The sequence below is a fragment of the Colossoma macropomum genome, unplaced genomic scaffold (genome assembly GCF_904425465.1).
Source record: "Colossoma macropomum unplaced genomic scaffold, Colossoma_macropomum, whole genome shotgun sequence".
NCBI lineage: Eukaryota > Metazoa > Chordata > Actinopteri > Characiformes > Serrasalmidae > Colossoma > Colossoma macropomum.
Genome location: NW_023494788.1, coordinates 2,552,202 through 2,572,663, shown reverse-complemented (window position 1 = coordinate 2,572,663; position 20,462 = coordinate 2,552,202). Strand labels below are relative to the sequence as shown.

At 37.0% G+C, this 20,462-nt stretch overlaps 1 protein-coding gene across 1 annotated transcript; it reads left to right on the top strand.

Moving 5' to 3' along the window:
• Positions 1-13,269: 13,269 nt before the first annotated feature.
• On the top strand, positions 13,270-16,293 carry ccl35.1 (chemokine (C-C motif) ligand 35, duplicate 1). The gene is made up of 3 exons (XM_036567772.1): positions 13,270-13,555; positions 14,124-14,244; positions 15,177-16,293. Exons 1-3 carry the CDS (start codon positions 13,486-13,488, stop codon positions 15,286-15,288), a joined length of 303 nt encoding a protein of 100 aa, XP_036423665.1. The 5' UTR covers positions 13,270-13,485; the 3' UTR covers positions 15,289-16,293.
• The last annotated feature ends 4,169 nt before the right edge of the window (positions 16,294-20,462 follow it).

Below are 20,462 nucleotides of genomic sequence, written 5' to 3'. Positions count from 1 at the left end.
TAGGGGGAGCTGGAGCCTATCCCAGCGGTCATTGGGCAGAAGGCAGGATACACCCTGGACAGGTTGCCAGTCCATTGCAGCGCAGACAGACAAACATACACATTCAACCATACACACTCACACCAAGGGGCAATTTAGAGTGTCCAATTGGCCTGACCACATGTCTTTGGACTGTGGGAGGAAACCGAAGAACCCACGCAGACATGGGGAGAACATGCAAACTCCACACAGAAAGCACCCTGGTCACCCAGCCAGGGAACGTTATTTGTTATAGTTTTTATTATTTATAGTTATTTGTTATTTACTTGGCATAAAATATGAAAGTACCAGCTAGTGGAGCTGGATAGGGACATTGAGAAGATGACCAGTGACTACAGCATACTGTACTGTGCGAAAGTCAGAGACCACCTTCCATTTATTTAATTTCCAATTAGGTATTTATTTTTTAGGAGATATTTCTGAGATTATATATTATATATGTATATGACTTCGTGAAAAGTGATTAAAAGCTACAGAGAAAATGTGACTCCTAACAACCACCTGGAAGACCTGGTAGACACCAAAACTGCCCCCATCAGATAAACAGGACTTAAAGCTTTCATCTCTGAGAGAGAGGAGAAAATCAAGCTGCTTCAGATCTGAAAACATCCACAGGTTTTTCTGTCCATCCTTCCACTGTGAGAAGACGACTCAGCGCTGTGGGTCTGAAAGGATGTGTAGCTGTCAAGAAGAACCTCACTGAGAAAAGGAGACGGACACATCAAACAAAGAAGCTGAACAATGGACTGACCACCCCAGAGTCCAGACCTCAACATCACTGAATTTTTGAAAGTGAGGTTCCTGAAAAGAATGGAAGCTGTAATAAAGGGAAAGAGTGACTCACTGTGTAGTTCTGAGTAATTCTCTGCTAAATATACGTTTTCTGCTTGTTTTTCGTGGCACTGAAAAATGAGCAGTTTATACTTAATGGCTGTTTTGACTGAATAAATAAAGAGTGAATTCAGACTTTTGCACAGTGCTGTATGTCAAGCATAAACTTCAAAACTGACATTCATGTTTGATCTGAGTTAAAAGGACATTAATATACATCATAGTTGAGTTTGTTTTATGTTGTGTGGAGAAAATTGTATTTTTGTCCTTTGTTGAGATCTAGATGACCTTGTAAAGAGCTGTATGTGATAATAATAATAATAATAATAATAATAATAATAATAAAGGATCTAAAACAAGAAATTATTGAATAATTATTAGAAAAAAAGGTACCAAAAAATCTGAAACATTAATAATAAAAATACATAAAAATACAATAAAAATATAAAACAATAATTAAAACATAGCTAAAATGTAAAAGTTGATGTAATCAAATCAAAATAAAATAAAAGGATCAAAAAGTAAACTAAAAATGTATTAAAATGACTAAAATCATAATTAAAATTAGAATAAGAATATGAATAATAATAAATAAACAAACAATCAATAATAAAATCATGAAAATAAGATAATAATGGTAAAAAAAATAAAAATCAGGTAAAACAATTGCAGTTTATTTATAATTAGTTTATTAATGGTTATTAATTAGGCCATAAACACATTAAAAATAATGAATAAGCAATTATAACACACAAATAAAAAGGAGCAACAGTGGTCTGTTATTTGAACCCACAGTCATTTATATACACACTTTAAAATGTTGGTTCTTCAAGGGTTCTTTAGTAAAGAAAATGGTTCTATATAGAACCATGAACACTCAAAGAACCCTTTGCCTGATTAAAGGGTTCTTTGCATCATGAAAGGGTTCTTCAGATTAATGGAGAATGTGCTGTTCTATATAGAACCTTTTTGAACAGGGTTCTATATAACACCAAGAAGAACCCTTCTCAGTGCTATATAGGACCCTTTTCAAAAAGGTTCTGTTCTCTATCAATCTGAAGAACTCTTTAATCATACCAAGGGTTCTTAGAATGTTCATGGTTCTATATAGAGCCATTTTCTTTACTAAAAAAAACCTTAAAGAACCATCATTTTTAAGTGTGCAGTTGAGCCATAATTCTTTCTGGTTGCTTACCTTACTTTGTCTTCTTCATCAGTCAACAGTAAAACTGTCAGCTTCATCAGATATAACAGCTCACATTTTCCCCTTTTAATAAGGTGTTATAACTGTTTACTAATGATTTTCAAGGTGTTTATGACCTATTTAATAAGCATTAATAAACTCATTTTAAACCATTCATTAGCTGCTTATGAGGGCAGTCTTATTCTAAAGTGGTACAGACAAAAGTATAGAATAATAAAGTCTTATAATAATAATAAGCTTTGGGTTTCAAGGGTTTCATATGTAGACTTAAAAAAATGTTCACAGAATAATACTTTAATTCTGACTGACTAAATATACAGCTTCATTTATTACACTTTGATAAGTGAAGATTCTGACATACAGGTTGTTTTCAAAAAATCACACAGCTACTACTAAGGAATTGCAAGGGGAAGTCCTGCGATCTCCTGCTTAACACAGAAAACCAATGGACTGTGAGTCAGGACACCAAGTAATCAGCCCAAAGTGCGCTGACTGTGACCATCTGTTCAGCGCAGAACACATGCTGCCCTTGAAGACACCAAACTGAACAGTGATGGTTTCAGTTCGGATATGAAGATGATCCATCAATGAAGAGAGCGAGTTTAAGGTGATACTCGCTCCACCACTATCAATAAAGCAGGTCTCAGAGTTGGGTAAACCCAGACTCAGCCTGCGACTGATTTAGGACAGACCCCTGAATACTCCATTTGGTAAAAAATTTCAAAGAATGTATAAGGAAATTTTCCTTGAAAGTAATTTCCTCAAATTTAAGGAAAATCCCTCATTTTATGTTGTTTAATGAGGCTCAGAGAGGGAACTCAGCCTTGGGAAGAGGTCACGTTAAACCAAAGCTAAACTGCACATAAATGTCAGAAAGTACCTTCTGAATCTTTTACCAGTGAAAAACCTTAACATGTATTAATAAAGCTGGGCTGTTACCGATGAGTCAGCAGGAATACACCGAGTCAGCGTGACTGAACTGAGTGTTGTGTGTTTTGAAACATAATGAAATCTGAACACATAAAGAACGAATTTAAAGACCATCAAACAAGCATGAAATCTGATTAAGCCTCTAATACACATAATAAAACTGATTACATCTCTAATAGACGGCAACTTTCTAATGAAATCCATGTGTGGGTGAATGTTTGTGCCTGCAGCTGCTTTCTGGGGCAGGTGAATGTGGACAGGTACCTGGAAAATAGTCTTATGAAAGCATAAAAACAATGCATATCATTTGCCGCCTCGGTAGATGCTGTATAATGCGTAATCCACTCCATTAAATAATCTGAATGTAAATTAGCATACGAACAAAGTTTTACACTGACTATTCGGACAGGATTAGTCTTGTAATGCCAATTTATCACCGGACTGTAATGTTTCTGGCCAATTCACACAGAATAAGAAATCTCAGTATAAACAAAGAGGTGGGAGTGGCCACTCGATCTACACACTGCTTTTATTACAGAATGGAGAAGCAAACGTTTAATTTAGCTGTTACTGTTATCTTACCAGCTGGCTGAATGCACTGTGCCATTAGCATTTGGGAACTCATAGCCAACAGTCAGCATCACTGCATAAAATCACTTACTTTTATGTTTTAATGTTCTGAGTGGTAGGGCAGTACATGTTGGCGTCATTTTAGGCACAGAGAACAAGAGTAAACGCTTATTTGAGCCCTTCCATACTTAAGAAACTCCTTTTCCACATAGTGCGATAGTGTTTTGACCATCATGTCGATCCACACAGGATTAACATAACTTGAGGTTGTTTAATAGAAGATAAAATATGGTGGAAATTGCCGACATGGCACATTCGGACTGGACTAAAATAACGCTGGTAAATGTTATTACCCCACCACACCATGCAACACTAATCCCATCAGATTAGGACTTCAGACTGTCTCTGACAAGCAGCACCTACAGTTACACTAAGTTACAGTTACAGTTGTATTAAGTTACATTAAGTTACAGTTACTGCTTTATTAAGTTACATTAAGTTACAGTTACTGCTTTATTAAGTTAAACGAAGTTACAGTTACTGCTTTATTAAGTTACATTAAGTTACAGTTACTGCTTTATTAAGTTAAACTAAGCTACAGTTACTGGCCTGTTAAGTTACACTAAGTTACAGTTACTGCTTTATTAAGTTAAACGAAGTTACAGTTACTGCTTTATTAAGTTAAACGAAGTTACAGTTACTGTTATATTAAGTTAACCTGAGTTAAAGTTACTGTTCTGTTAAGTTACACTAAGTTAGAGTTACTGCTTTATTAAGTTAAACTAAGCTACAGTTACTGCTTTATTAAGTTAAACTAAGTTACAGTTACTGTTGTATTAAGTTACACTAAGTTACAGTTACTGTTCTGTTAAGTTACACTAAGTTACAGTCACTGGTCTGTTAAGTTACACTAAGTTACAGTCACTGTTCTGTTAAGTTACACTAAGTTAGAGTTACTGCTTTATTAAGTTAAACTAAGCTACAGTTACTGCTTTATTAAGTTACATTAAGTTACAGTTACTGTTTTATTGAGTTACACTAAGTTACAGTTACTGCTTTTTAAGTTAAACGAAGTTACAGTTACTGCTTTATGTTACATTAAGTTACAGTTACTGCTTTTTAAGTTAAACGAAGTTACAGTTACTGCTTTATGTTACATTAAGTTACAGTTACTGCTTTATTAAGTTAAACTAAGTTACAGTTACTGCTTAAGTTAAACTAAGTTACAGTTACTGCTTAAGTTAAACTAAGTTACAGTTACCGCTTTATGTTACATTAAGTTACAGTTACTGCTTTATTAAGTTAAACTAAGTTACAGTTACCGCTTAAGTTAAACTAAGTTACAGTTACTGCTTTATTAAGTTAAACTAAGTTACAGTTACTGCTTAAGTTAAACTAAGTTACAGTTACTGCTTTATTATGTTACATTAAGTTACAGTTACTGGTCTGTTAAATTACACTAAGACCCCGGTTACACCTGGTCCCTTTATGTGACTATTATCTGGATTGTATTCTGAGGAGATTTTAGCCACATGCATTTACACTTCACACTTTACAGGTCAAATGCATCTCCGGGTTAGTCAGACTGAAATCCGATGCTGTGCGGGATGGAATATGCAAACATGGAAGAGTCATTCTCTGAAAGCTGTTTATGTATTTGTTGAATATTGCATAATTCATGTAAGTCGCCTGCAGTTTGTTTTGCACAGTAGTGTCTGTCCATGTGGCTGTGTTTCATCCTGTCTTCAACCACGTGTGTCCTCTATGATTATTTTCCATGCAGACATGATCACATGCCCAAACTGCATGAGTTTTGGTTGTACTGGAAGGAGTTTTAATTGTACTGGGAGGAAGGTTGGTTATACTGGGAGAGGTTTTGGTTGTGCTGGGCGAAGTTTCTGTTGTACAGGGAGGAGTTTTGGTTGTCTTGGGAGGGAGTTTTGTTGTACTGGGAGGGGTTTCAGTTATATTGGGAGGAGTTTCAGTTGTACTGGCAAGAGTTTAGTTGTGCTGGGAAGGTTTTAGTTGTACTGGGAGGGGTTTCAGTTGTACCTCGAGGAGTTGTGATAGCACTGAGAGGTATTTTGGTTGTACTGGGAGGAGTTTCAGTTGTGCTGGGAGGGTTTCAGTTGTACTATAAGGGGTTTTGGTTGTACTAGGAGGGGTTTTGGTTGTACTGAGAGGAGTTTCGGTTGTACTGGGAGGAGTTTCGGTCGTGCTGGGAGGGGTTTTGGTTGTTGAATGTGTCTTGGACAGTCGGATATGTTTATGCTGCTATGACGTGGCTCAAATGCATCTCAGTCCACCTCCTGAAGTCGTTTTAGTGATCAGATCTGTATCTGTTTCAACATCTTGGGTGCGTTTACACCTGCATTTTTATGTGTCTTGGCCTCATCCAGATATTATCCTGACACTCAAGACGCATGAAGTGACCAGTTGTAAACGGGGTCTAAGTTACAGTTACGTACCTGCATTTAGTGCCTTGTCTGTCCTGCCATTGTTATAATAACAGCATCAAATCTTCCATCCTTAAAATCTTACAACCATTAGAAGTGAGTTGCAATTGTTTTCATATTGTAATACTTTTACTTTTACTCATGTTTGTTTATGAGGAATGGAATCTACTTCCATTTTAGTCATTATTTACTTCCTAATTCTCTGGTTTGGGGTTAATTTCATTTTGTTGTGTTGGCTCAGCTCCTGTTCTGCTTTACTGTTTATCACTTCTCTCAGTCTGGAGCTTTAGTGTTTTATTTTAGAGCAAAAAGAGAAGAATAGCTCCTAACAAACTTCACTTCCTATGTCGAGGGCTGCTGGATGGACTAAGAAGGTCCTCTGCTGTTCTAATTTAGTTTGAAAATAACTTTTACTTCTACCTGTGTGATCTTTTTCACAGCAGTGACAATATCTTTACTGGAGTCTGGGTTCAGGCTCCTCTATACATCGCTGAAGACCACTCCTCCATACAAAATATTTCCACAGTTTCTGTAGTCCTGTAATTCACTTCAGCTCAGACGTTGAGAGTGGGGTTTAGGTCCAAAGACCAGCATGGCTCCTGAAAAGGCTTAATTATGTGATCAGTGAACGTTTTTTGTAAATATTTAATGGTTTATTTGTTAAATTTTGATCTTAAATCTCCTGGTATTCAAAGGAGCCCATATTGTCATGAATAATATGACCTTTGAAAGAAAAACAGTCCTACAACCTTGCACATCCAACACCATGCTTCACTGTGGGGATTACCTCATCTGGTCTTATCTGACCATAGGATCTGGTTCAAATCCTCCTAATGTTTAGTGAATTCCAGGTGATATTTGTGGTTTGATGACAAAAGGCTTTCTTCAGAAAAACCTTCTGAATTGTTTGTTGGCTTTGATGATGGTAGTTATACAACAGTTTGTTCAGATAATGACACAATAATGGATCACCTGCTTCTAGGTAACGCATAGCTTTACATTGCAGCAAACTGTTAATAAATTTATACACTATATTACCAAAAGTATTCGCTCGTCTGCCTTCACATGCATATGAACTTGAGTGACATCCCATTCTTAATCCATAGGGTTTAATATGATGTCGGCCCACCCTTTGCAGCTATAACAGCTTCAACTCTTCTGGGAAGGCTTCCCACAAGGTTTAGGAGTGTTTATGGGAATTTTTGACCATTCTTCCAGAAGCGCATTTGTGAGTTCAGACGCTGATGTTGGACGAGAAGGCCTGGCTCACAGTCTCCGCTCTAATTCATCCCAAAGGTATTCTATCGGGTTGAGGTCAGGACTCTGTGCAGGACAGTCAAGTTCTTCCACACCAAACTCGCTCATCCATGTCTTTATGGACCTAATCTGAAGGCCACATGAAGTGTAGAGGTCTGTAGCGATTGACTCTGCAGAAAGTTGGTGACCTCTGCGCACCATGTGCCTCAGCATCTGCTGACCCCGCGCTGTCATTTTACGTGGCCGACCACTTTGTGGCTGAGTTGCTGTCGTTCCCAATCGCTTTCACTTTGTTATAATACCACTGACAGTTGACTGTGGAATATTTAGTAGTGAGGAAATTTCACAACTGGACTTGTTGCACAGGTGGCATCCAATCACGGTACCACACTGGAATTCACTGAGCTCCTGAGAGCGACCCATTCTTTCACTAATGTCTGTAGAAGCAGTCTGCAGGCCTAGGTGCTTGGTTTTATACACCTGTGGCCATGGAAGTGATTGGAACACCTGAATCCAATGATTTGGATGGGTGAGTGAATACTTTTGGCAATATAGTGTACCTTAGTGCCCATGTGTCAAACACAAGGCCCGCAGGCCAGATCAGGCCCGCCACACAATCCTATCCGGCCGCAAAAGTATTTTCTCTACAGTCCCCAGCATGTACTGAAACGTAAAGTGCTCTGACTCTCCTAAACAACAACAATCTATGGAACAGCAGTTACACCTCAATTCTACACAATTGAGTAGACTAAACAAACTGGAATCGCCAGAAACAAACTGAATACAATTCAGCAAACAAGCTGAAATGCTTTACAGACTGACTGGAACAAAACCACATTCAGGTTAATCTGAAAAATTCTGAAAAAGCTGAGCTGAACCTGATATTGCCACAGTTTTATGACTCCAAAGCAGGAGTTCGTAAGCTTTTTCACTGTGTGAGCCTTTTTTGGGGTTATTTTGGGATATTTTATGACCCCCCCCCCCACATACACACGTACCAGCATACATATTAAAGAAACCCCTGAAGATTAATCAAATAGTAGGTCTACTCTCTTACTGGGCCTGCACTCCTTAGCTAGCACTTCTCCACAAACATAGCATTGAAAAAGTTCTTCAGGTTTAGCGGTCAATCAAGACCCTTCCTCAGTAACCAGCTCACCCAATAGAAACTTCAACATCAGCCTTCTGTGGCCTGTAAGTGGAGCCATTCAGCAGAGCCAGCCTGCATTCATCAAAATTATTATTTAAATGATTTTCTCCATGTTTGGTAAGGTACATGTCATCTAGCACCCCTCGCATGACCCCCCTGGGACCATGCCGCAACCTTGTGGTCCCGAACTCCAGGTTAAGAACCTCTGCTCTAAAGGGTGCTACTTTCTTAAGGAAGGAATTAAACATATTAAAGCACATTGGATACAATGTCCGGGGCTCAGCTCGTATCTCTGATCCAGTCAAAGCTGAAATGTTATGTACAATAAAATCCTCCCTCTTTTTTCTACTACTGAAATTTGAAGACATTGGTAAAATAAATGTTGCCCTTTTCCAGAGAGGTTCATCACAACTTCCCTTTGTCTTTATAATGCACATTAGCAATTTAGGTGGTTATATTCTTGGGATGCTTTTTCATCATTATTATCTGAATTATGAAGGTCAGCAACTTTTGATTCTTGTGTATTTTCCAACCTTCCTTGTGTAGAAGCATGACTAAGGGTGTTTGTATCACTTCATATTCATATACCAATGAAATGTCACGGATGACAACCACTTAACGTTTCTAAAGAAATTACCAAGATTTTTATTATATTTAACTAAAGACTCACTATACTGACATATGACAATATGAAAGGTAATGTCAATTCGATTTTGCTCATAAGAATGTAAATGGATGCCGGTGTGTTTTGGTTTTATTTTCTTTGATTATTTTTTGCTCACTGAAACGAGGCTTCTTATATTTTAAGGTGAAATCAAGCTGATAAATAATAAATACTTTTTTCTTTTTTTTTTCACCAATGTTGCCAACAATTCTGGAGGGCATAGATAGCTAATTTGATGGACACATGGAGATGAGAGAAATGGAAATTAGTCTGAACAATACCGAAAGAGCTTTGTCATCCGTCAACCATGATTAATGATCATTTGATAAAATTATGTGTGGGGACTTTCCTTTTAAAGTCTTCAACACTGAGATGCAGATAAAGTTTCGAACCACAAATAATATGCGTAGGAGTCTTATGTAGGGTACACATGTGCCGCTGCGGTTTCTCATGTCCATATCAGCTCAGCGTGTTTACTAACTATAAATGCAGATGTAATATTTCTTTATTTTATTTCTCTTTTTTTTTTTTAGCTATTTCCATTTCCATGGGAAAAAGAATCGTGAAACTATTTGGGAAGAAAATGTTTCCCTTGGTCTGTTGAAACGCTACACGTCACCACTGGGCTTTGCAGAACGTAGTGAAAGAGGATCTGAAAGTGGTGGGGGTGTACCTTCACACTAACTTTAAACCAATACTCTCACACGTTCAGTAGAAAAAAAAGCCAAAGCAAACATGAGAGTCTGCAACAGTGAATCTAGAACAGTGACTGACCCTAATGTACATACTGACCACAGTACCCACATCCTACAGCCGTCACCTTTTTGTATATTTGTCAAGTTTGTTTTTAACCATGTAGTAAAACCTTTTAAATAAACCTTGTAGAGCACACAAAATTCAACTTTTTAACCTCTTAAAGCCCTGAAAGGGTCTGTGTGGGTCCTCACTTCAGGTCCTCACTCTCATAACTGCAGATAGTATATGAATAATAAACATGAATAATTTATAGTAGATACTAAATCATTCATAGTAGTTACTAAATAATTCATTAGTCCGAAAAAGGTGGAATAGTATGTGAAGTGCGAGTGAAAACAGAAACAGTGAATAGTAAATTCTGTTTGACCTGTTATATGTTGAAAACAGTACAATAACAAAATATTTGATATTTTATCTTATGATCTTCATTGTTTTTCGTAAATATATGCTCATTTCAAAAAGTTGGGACAATAGCATGTTTACCATGGTGTTACATCACCTTTCCTTTTAACAGCACTTAACGATCATTTGGGGAGTGAAGAGACAAACTGATCTAGTTTTGAAAGCATCATTTTTTGCCTGCATGTTTTCAATAGGTGAAAAGCAGGTCGGTCTAACATCCAAACTCTCTGATTGCGCAGCCATGCTGTGGTAACATGGGCAGAATGTTTCTTGCTGTTGTCGTTTTGAAATAAACATGGACATCCCTGAAAAAGATGGTGTTTAAAAGGCAGCATGCTTTGTTCAGCATCAGTGGTGCTTTCACAGAAGTGCAAGTTACCCACTAATACACCCACATAACCTGACAGATGCTGGCTTTTAAATGCCACACTATCTGGAATAACAATCTGGATGGTCTTTTTTCTCTTTGGCCTAAAAAAGTGGACTAGTCAAACCACAGCACATGCTCCTACTTTGTGTCAGTCCATCTCAGATTATCTTTGGCCCAGAGAAGTCGGCAGCGTTTCTGGATGTTGTTGGTATATGGCTGCGCATAATACAATCTTAATTTGCATTTGTAGATTTAGTGACAAACTTTGTTTAATAACAAGCGTTTTCTGAAGTATTCTTGAACCTATGTGTTTATAATCATTATAGAAGCATGCAGGGCTGCCGAACCCACAGCGGTGAGAGGAACTAAGGATTGTGCAGCTCTGTTCTTCTCTTTTTGGGAATCTTGTGGTCTAAAATACAAAACTCCAAAGTCAGAGATGTAACCAATTACAAAGCATTACAAATATGCCACCATCAAAACATACTGAAATTAAACACAAAAAATGGAATTAATAACTAAATACGAATGGCTTAAACAACAGAGTAAAAACATTCCTTTACTCACTTTAGTAGAAGTAAAAGTTATATGATCTGAAAATACTCAGGAGAGTAAAAATCCATCATGTACAAATAAATGTAACATTTAAACCTAGTAAATGTAAAGGTTTGTAAAGCCGACATTAGCTTGACATGAAAGGCGGTTTTAGTCATTGGCCAAAGTGCATTTCGTCACACAGCCAGCTGCTACTTTTATTATTTTTGAAACAATATGTTTTGCTCCACCACTTTTGGAGGTGTGGTGCCACCCCTGGAAGCGTGTCCATTTTAATTCTGTGCCATCTAAGTGGGAGAAAGTCAAAGGCATTCACTATTAGTTTTCAGCCTTGAACTTTACACACAGATTTCTCCAGATTCCCTGAACCTTTTAATGATATTATGCATTGAAGAGGGTGAAATACCTAACATTCTTGCAAACACTTCTTGAGGAACGTTATTTTTAACCTGCTGGATTTTTTGCTGGTGCATTTTTAGCAAAGTGGCGAGCCTCGATATATCCTCACTCATAAAGGACTCGGCATTTCCTTAATGCAGGATTACATCACCTATTTCAAACATTTTAAAACTTTTGTAATCCTAAAGCCCCCGTCCAAACTTTTTTGGAGAGTACTGCAGGCATCAATTTCAGAATGACTGTATATACAAAAAACACTTGAGTTGACAGGATAAAACATTAAATATCTTGACTTTGTACTGCTTTAGTTTAAACACAGGACCAAGTGGATTTACAAATCATTGCTTTCTGTTTTTATTTCCACTTCACACACTGTCCCAACTTTTTTGGGTACTGAGTTTGTAGATACTAAACAATTCATAGTAGATACTGAAGTATCATGAAGTTAGATTAGTTATTCAAAAATTTATAATATTTACAAAATAATTCATAGTAGTTACTGAATCATACTTAATAGTAGATACTGAACAATTCATAGTAGACACTGAATGGCGTATTGTACACTGGAAAAAATGGTATCTTGTCAAGGGAAATGATCTTAAATCTAGTCGATATATCTAATATTTCCCATTTTGAGATGGTTGTGCACTTATTATAAGATTATTTTACTTATTTCTAGACATTTTTTACTTGTTTTAGGTAATTTTATCAAGTAAAAGTATCTCACTCTACTGGCAGGTAATTTTGCTGGTTTCACATTTCTTACAACAAGCTAAATAATCTGCCAACACAGTGAGATAATTTTACTTAATAAAATAACCTAAAACAAATGAAAAAGGTCCAGAAATGAGGGAATTGAAGCTTACAACAATCTCAACAGGAGAAATATTAGTTTTATTGACTATATTTAAGATAATTTTACACTTTAACACAACACAAATCACATGTACATGAAGCGTTCTTAGTTTATTAGTAGAGCATTTAATGAACTGTAAACACACATCGGCTTAGTGTAAACTTATGATTTAATAAATGAAAACATATATTCCTAATTTTAGGGAACAAATACAACTCTAATCATACAAATATTGAAGTGATATCCATATTGCATTGATTATTGATCCTTAATAGCATTCATGATTTAAAAGGAAACACATTCCTATTCATTACATGAGCTTCATCAACCGTTCACTATTGTTTCATAAGACGATCATTGTGTACGTGTGATAATGCAATTTTACTGTACAGTTCACAAAGGCATTCTGAATGCTTTGCGTATGAGTAAGTGTTTGTCATTTGCATAGATTCATATCACGCATGAGTGCTTTATGATCATAAACACTTTGAACAGTAATAAATATAATCCGGGTTCCTCTTGAATAGACTTACCATGTGCTCAGTATTGTAGACTGTTTATTCCCTGATTAGTAGCTCATAGTAATTATTCATAGCAATTACTGAATAATTCAGTGGCCCGAAGATAATAACTGAATAATAACCCTGTATGATGGGTTGAAAGGGTTAAACTTTCAGTTTGCTCTGTTCCGGAGTGGACGCTGTCCACTCTGTGGCTTAACCAGACTGGAAAGGGAAGTGAAAGGCATGTGCTGTACTGCGTTTGTTTCTTATGTCAGACATGATTAGGAAGGTCACATTGCGTAGATAAAGGTCAAACGATACTGTATGATGCGTGGAGTTTTTTTCACCAGCATGGGTGAATCAAATTTTCCCCTGCAAGTAGTTCCTCTTCACAAGGGGTCTCCCCATCAGCTGTGATGGCTATAAAGACCGACACTCTCTGCTGTGGACCACAAGGCAGCGAGTTCACCTTGAGTGGTCATCTCACTACTGAAGAACAAGGCATTTATTCAGTGATTTCTATCATCTGATCAGCTGAGAGACATGGCAGCCCTCCGTTTGCTCCTCCTGTCCGCTGTGGTGGTGCTGCTGAGCGCCGTCACTTTCAGTGAAGGTAAGAGCTCAAACAGAGAAAGAGACGTTTTTAATGCTTTGGCAAAAAAATAAGTTACCTTGAACTGAACTGAACTAAACTGAGGAACTGAATAATTCATAGTAGTTACTGTAGTATTGGTCATAGTTACTGAAACAGTTAGTAGTGGATATTAAATAATTTTTGGTAAATACTGAATACTTCATAGAAGTTATTGAATAATTGATAGTGGATGCTGAAAATTTAATTGTAGATACTGAATAATTCATAATAGTTACTAATATTTAATCATAATTACTGGGAAATGAATAGTAAATCGTGAATAATCAGTTGTAGTTCATGAATAATTCATATCAGATACTGAATAATCAATCGTAGATACTGAATCATTAATAATATTTGCTGAACAGTGTTGTTTAGGATTAATAAATGAGTAATAAACCTTAAGAGGTTAATGCAGTTCAGATTTGTGCTGCATCTCTGTGTTAAACAGCCCTCCTATGTTGTCGGTCATTATAATGTATATGTTCTGGGGGGAAGATCATTGGCAGGTCGGCTGACGTTGGTGCTGATTGGTGTGTTTTTACAGGTATGCGTTACGGATCTGCGCCTAAGAGCTGCTGCTTCGATTACACCCAGAAATCTGTCAAGCTGAGCATGGTGAGATCCTACAGCTTCACCAGCCAGCAGTGCTCCAAACAGGCCGTGCTGTAAGTGTTCCCTCAGTGTGTGTGTGTGTGTCACTGAGAGAGAGAGAGAGAGAGAGAGAGAGAGAGAGAGAGAAACGGAAACCGAAACAGAAAATATAATTAGTGTGGCACAAAATTTTACAGCATGCAACAAAAGTTTTCAGCTGCGCTGGGAAACCCGAAAGGGAAATTCTGTTGTGAAGAGTAAACATCAGCTGGTGCAGCAGCACAAAAGGGTTCTCTGTTCTGGCTAATGAGGCAGCGTTCTGTAAGACTAGAGCACTTCCAGCGAGCTGCTCTCACTACCTCAATTTTTTGTTTATGATTTCAAGAGACTTCATGTGAAAGAAACTGAGCTCAAAGGTATTTATAGCAATGATACTTGCCAGCTGAATATTCATGCACTGGCCAGGCTTTAGTCTAGTCATGACGCTTTACATGCAGGCAGCATTAATGATAACGTGTTTTTGTATATTGGAGTAAATATTTACTAAGCAGTAATTACATTTTAGACATTTTAATCAGTCCATAGTCTATGTAGGTTTGTACAGTGAAAACTGCTGAACTGAATCTGATTCATTCAAATGCGTACATTGCTATCACATTAATATATTAAATTATATTAGGTGATATATTTTTTTATACATGATATAATTTATTTATTGCATTTAACATCAATAAAAACATTAATGAAGCTTGCGCAAGTATGGCATAAATAAAAGTTATGGCACAGTTCATATTTAATGTTTATTGATTTCCAAATAAATAGAAGTCGTGCTCCAAAAATTGGCAGAAAAATGTCATATTTAAGTGTGGTCTCTGTAAGAGGGTGTGTTCACTTATTTTCACTTAGAAAATCAACAAAATATGATTTTCAGAATATGACCGTGAGCTTATAAATGGCACTCCTGGCAGAGATTCACTTTCCTTTTTGTTTGTTTTCTTCCTCGTAGGTTCACATTGAAGAAGGGACGTCAGGTGTGCGCCAGGCCCACTGACCCATGGGTGAAGGATCACATCAAGGCCCTGAGCAGCAAGAACATCGGAGGCCAGGAGCCGCTGTAAGGGGGTACCCTGTGACCTTCCTCCTCCTCTTCATTGTCGTAGAGGCACAGGTTAAGTGAGGAGTTTACAGAGCTGTTCCAGCAGCTGAGTCTGCAAATGGAAAAGCCACTAACCATTCAGTATGTTAAAGCTATCTATCTAATAGACACTGCAGTATTCCGCACATGAATGTCTGATTATGAATGTTTTCCCTTTTTCGTTTTTTCAGTTTTATTTCATGCTGTTATTTACTGTGTTTGTGTTTAAAAAACACACCTGAAAGAAATGTTCGTTCTTATGATGATATACTGAGGAAAACGAAGTGATTTATGAAGGAGAGCTAAACTTTTGTGTAATCAGCATTCATACAATATACACACAAACAAATTAAGCTTGCATAATGTTAGAAATAGATAAAAAAAAAATACAATTTCTTCAATAAAATGGCAAGGAACTCTTGATTTGCAGTTGTACTGCAGAACAAACAATAAATCGTGCTTGTCAAAGGTTAAATTGTGTATCATGCAATTAAGTAAACCAAACCAATTTAACAAACACTGACATAAGTAATAATCAGTTACTGTTAAAGCTTTCAGGCTAGTTATGCTGAGAATATCACGTGTGCTTATTTAAACTTGTTGTAAACAGAAAAAAGTACCAGCGTGTCAGTCAGACGCTCGGAAACTGAACTTGAAAAAAGGAAGTCGCCTAAAAAAGGACGAAGTAAAACGTGTTATGCATATCCACATATGGTCCTTTGAAAGAGGACTTTAATCCCACTGAATATGAAATCTGACTTTCTCTTGCCCAGTACTTAGTGCTGTGGTTATGGTTTTTAATGATGTTGTACTGTTTTTTCTTTTACTTTGATATTTTATTTTGTGCCTGTTTTTTGTTTTACTTTACATTAGAGTCACTATTATTCATGTTAATGTTTACTCTGTTTACATTAAACATTTTTGAGATTTTGGAACCAAAATGCAATGTGTCAAACAAATAAAGTTCAATAGGGGTCCAAGCACCAAAGCTTTCTGTCGTGATCACTTTCCCTCAATTAAGTTCATCCAAATCTCACTAGAGTTGGTGAGCAACATCAGATCCTTGTGACCAAAGAGGGCCCTTTTATTAATGCATGCCTACATTAACACGTGCCAATAACATTTAAACCAATCTACAAACATATAACTGTAGAATAATGGCTAATCAAAATTTAGCAGCTGATAATTACCACTGTGATTGAGCAGTGATTGTGAAGTGTAGTGTATTCATAGCACCATCATGAGGCTGAAAGCCCAACTGAGCAAAACATTCACCCACAAGGGGGATTTTTTTTTTTTTACAAAAACATTTACTTTGAATTTTCTTGGAGAAAAATGTATCCAAATAGTTAATTAAATGCTCAAGAAATCTGTCAGAGACATCTGACCAATCAAATAGCATTTTTTGTCATAGTTGAAATTGAGGCACTATCTAGTATCTTGTATCTGGTTTCTCACGAAACCTGTTGGTGTATCCTGAATATTATCCCAATTTCAGTGACAATATTCCACTAGGGATTGTTACGACAATAACAATCTGACAATTTTCCACAACAATAAAAATGAAAATGAAAAAAATCAAGGTGGGTGGGTGAGAGTGGACGCTAAGTTTAAAAGTCTGGAAGGCGCAGTTATGAACTGTAAATATACTTTCTTTTTTACTTTCTCAGCTCAGGAAAAGGGCTTTTCAATCATCTCCAATCATACACACAGCAGTGACCAGTACATACAGAACAATAACCAGACCTTTTGAATGCTCAAGAAAAAACAGGAGACTGATTTCTTTGCACTTTCCACTCTCACCCCCGAATTAAACCCTGAATGCAATGATATAAAAATCTGGCGTTAATTATATCTTGTAGTTTTATCACTATGACTGTACTTTTATCATGTGACACACCCACCAAACACGTACCTGTAGTGCGAGTAATTGCAGTTTTACATTCCAAAACGCTATATGTCCATTTCTAACAATTTTGGAAATTTTTTTTTTTTTGAAAACTGTAACAGCTGATGTAGAATGGAACATTTTTATTTCTCTCATAAAGGTGGTATTAATAATGACATAGCCTTGCTTTTTCTTGTGTGTTAAAAGCCAACAATGTACATCATGAAAAAAAATAAAAGTGATCTATAATTCGTTACAGAATGAAACCCTTCATTGTTTTTCTGAATAAATGCATTTATTGTCTTGTCTTTATTTTTGAGAGCACTTTCTGTTCATACCATTTATGACCACTAGATGGAGTGCTACCATCCAATAATCACTGGAGTTTTTTGGGGGGTTTTCTGAACTCCCTTTTGTTTTTCCCCTAAAAGGCGCACTGTATATGTGGTGGTCTGTACTGGTAAGAATGCAGCTTTGTCCCGTCCCTGCAGTTCTCTTGGTTGTTTGGTGGATACATAGTAAAACTATCCAAACAGTCTGGTAATGGTGAACTAATCTTTCCAGACTGTTTGTGTAGTATAGTTAGTCTTGAATTTCATAGCATTACGTTGTTGACCTGTTTGTGTTGTTTGTGTAGGACATTTGAAATGTGATTTTTGTGCATTTTTCCAGGTGCAGTATGTGAGACTGTCCATCCTGTTCTTATGACGATCATTACTGAACAGAAGCCACAGCTTCATTTCTCCTGTTTATACCGGGTGCATGTGTGCAGTAACTCATCTGAGGTGCATAGGAAGGTGTCCAAGAACAAAAGCACAGCAGTTACAACAACATAATAAATCCAACAATAAATTCTTGCTACATTTCGCACAAAACGCTTACTTATGTTATGCAAGTTTAAAATCTTTTTCTTTCACTGAACCTGTCTGCTCTGCTGGGGCTGCTGCTCTGCTTTCTTCAGCTGACCTCTAGTGGCGAGTCGACTGCATTACGGTCAGTGATGGAGAGCGCAGGAGGCCAGAGCAGAGCTGCAGAGCTGTGGGACACTTAGAGGGGATAACATTCCAAAAAGAGAAGCATTTGCGTGTTAAGTAGTGATGTCAGTTTCTTGCCAAAGGCAGGGAGTTTTGTGTGGATCCAGCCGCTGCATAGGGCATCAATTATGTTGAGGCAAGGAATGAATTCCCATGATCCTCTCCATGGCAAAGCATATAGAGTAAATGTACTCAAATACCAAATTATTATAAACTGAGAAACTACCATTTCTTTGTAGTTGATGAAAGTAAATGTCTCTTTTGCTGTATTTTTAGAAATAAAGATGTTTTCGTTTAAAAATACAAGTAAGCTCTTCTAATTACTGAGCTCAGGTGTTTCAGCCACACCCATTGTTAACAGGTGTATAAAATAATAGACAAGTTCTCAGAGCTTGATAGACAAGTTCTCAGAGCTCAGTGACTTTAAGCATGACACCATCATAGGATGCCACCTCTGCCACAAGTCAGTTTGTGAGGTTTCTATCCTGCTAGATCTGCCCCAGACAACTGTAAGTGCTATTATTGTGAAATGGAAGTGTTTAGGAGCAACAACAGCTCAGCCACAAAGCGGTAGACCACGCAGACTCACAGAGAGAGGCTGCAGAGTGCTGAAGCATGCAGCACATAAATCTCCAATCCACTGTTGCATCGCTCACTGCAGAGTTTCAAACTGCCCCTGGAAGCAACATCAGCACAAGAACTGAATCTTCATGAAATGGGTTTCGCAGCTGGACACAAGTCTAAGATCACTATGCACAATGCCAAGCGTCGGCTGGAGTGGTGTAAAGCACGGCATCACTGGACTCTGGAGCTGTGGAAACTTCTCTGGAGTGATGAATCACACTTCACTATCTGGCAGTTAGTGGAAGTTTGGCTGCCCTAGTTTAATGACATGTTTCATGAATTTTAAAAGTGTAAATGAGTTAACACCTCCTCTACAGAGAACACACTTCTGCATGTTTTAATGCAGAATTACTGTTTATTTGCTGAATTTAACATTTTAGGGAAAAAATAAAGTCACGTTTTATGTGTTCTGTTTTCCAATATATTAAACTCAGCAAATAAATAGAAATCGTACAATGAAATTTGCAGAAAAAAGCCATATTTCAGTGTGTTCTCTGTAGAGAATGTGCTCACTTAGTTTAACTTAGAACATCACCATAGCAGGTGATTTTTAAAATAATAACTAAACCCATTTTTATTCGTAGGTAGCAAGTATAGTGCAAAGAGAGAGGGACAAGAACTGAACCCTGGGGTACTCCATGAGTTACAAGCTTTATGATGTTAAGACCCAGTGGGTCATAATGTGTTTTTTGTGAAGTGCGTCTTCTCCTGTATTGATTACAGAACTGTGAGCGGGGGACATGCACTAAGCCACCACCAGGGGGAGCCACCTATAAAAAGGATACGTCCAGGAGGAAGTACATTGCTTTGCTTCTGATGCAGCTTCCGTTGCGCCCCTGGTTCCCCTAACCAGTGATTGAAAGAGCTTCAAATATAGAACTGTGTCTGTGTGAGAGTTTGGATGTTAGTGTATGGCTTATTGGTGCTTTGTGGTTTGTTATGGGATTTTCATAAAGATAACTGAGCTAATGTGGCTGCCCAGAGTCATAACTCTTGTATATAATCTCTCTTATTGGGGAGAGAGGGTTATTTTTGTTTGCCTTTGTTTTCTCCTGGTTTGCTTTATTTAGGGAGTTAGGTTAGAAATTGTATTTGCTTTTCTTTTGTTTGCTAGCTTAGTTAATTTTCCTTAAATCTAAGTTTAGCCTGGTTTTGTTTGTTATTTTTCCCTTTTCTCCTCTACTGTTTTCTGAAGAGGCAAATCTGTCTGAGGCCTTAAACTTCTGAAGAAAATAAAACCAATTCGTGATTATTTTGAGATAACGAGTTAATTATCTTGTGATCTCAAGATAATAAAGTTGTTATCTGGAGATCGCAAGATAATTAACTCATTGTCTCAAGATAACAACTCGAGATAACAAGATAAGTAACTTGTTAATTCAAGATAACAACTTTGTTATCTTGAGGTCACAAGATAATTAACTCGCTATCTCAAGATAACATCTTTTGTTATCTCAAGATAACAAGATAGCTAACTTTTTAAGGATAACAACTTTGTTATCTTGAGATCACAAGTTAATTAACATGTTCTCAAAATAACAACTTTTGTTATCTCAAGTTAAGAAGATAACTAACTTGTTATTGCAAGACAACATCTTCATCTTGAGATAA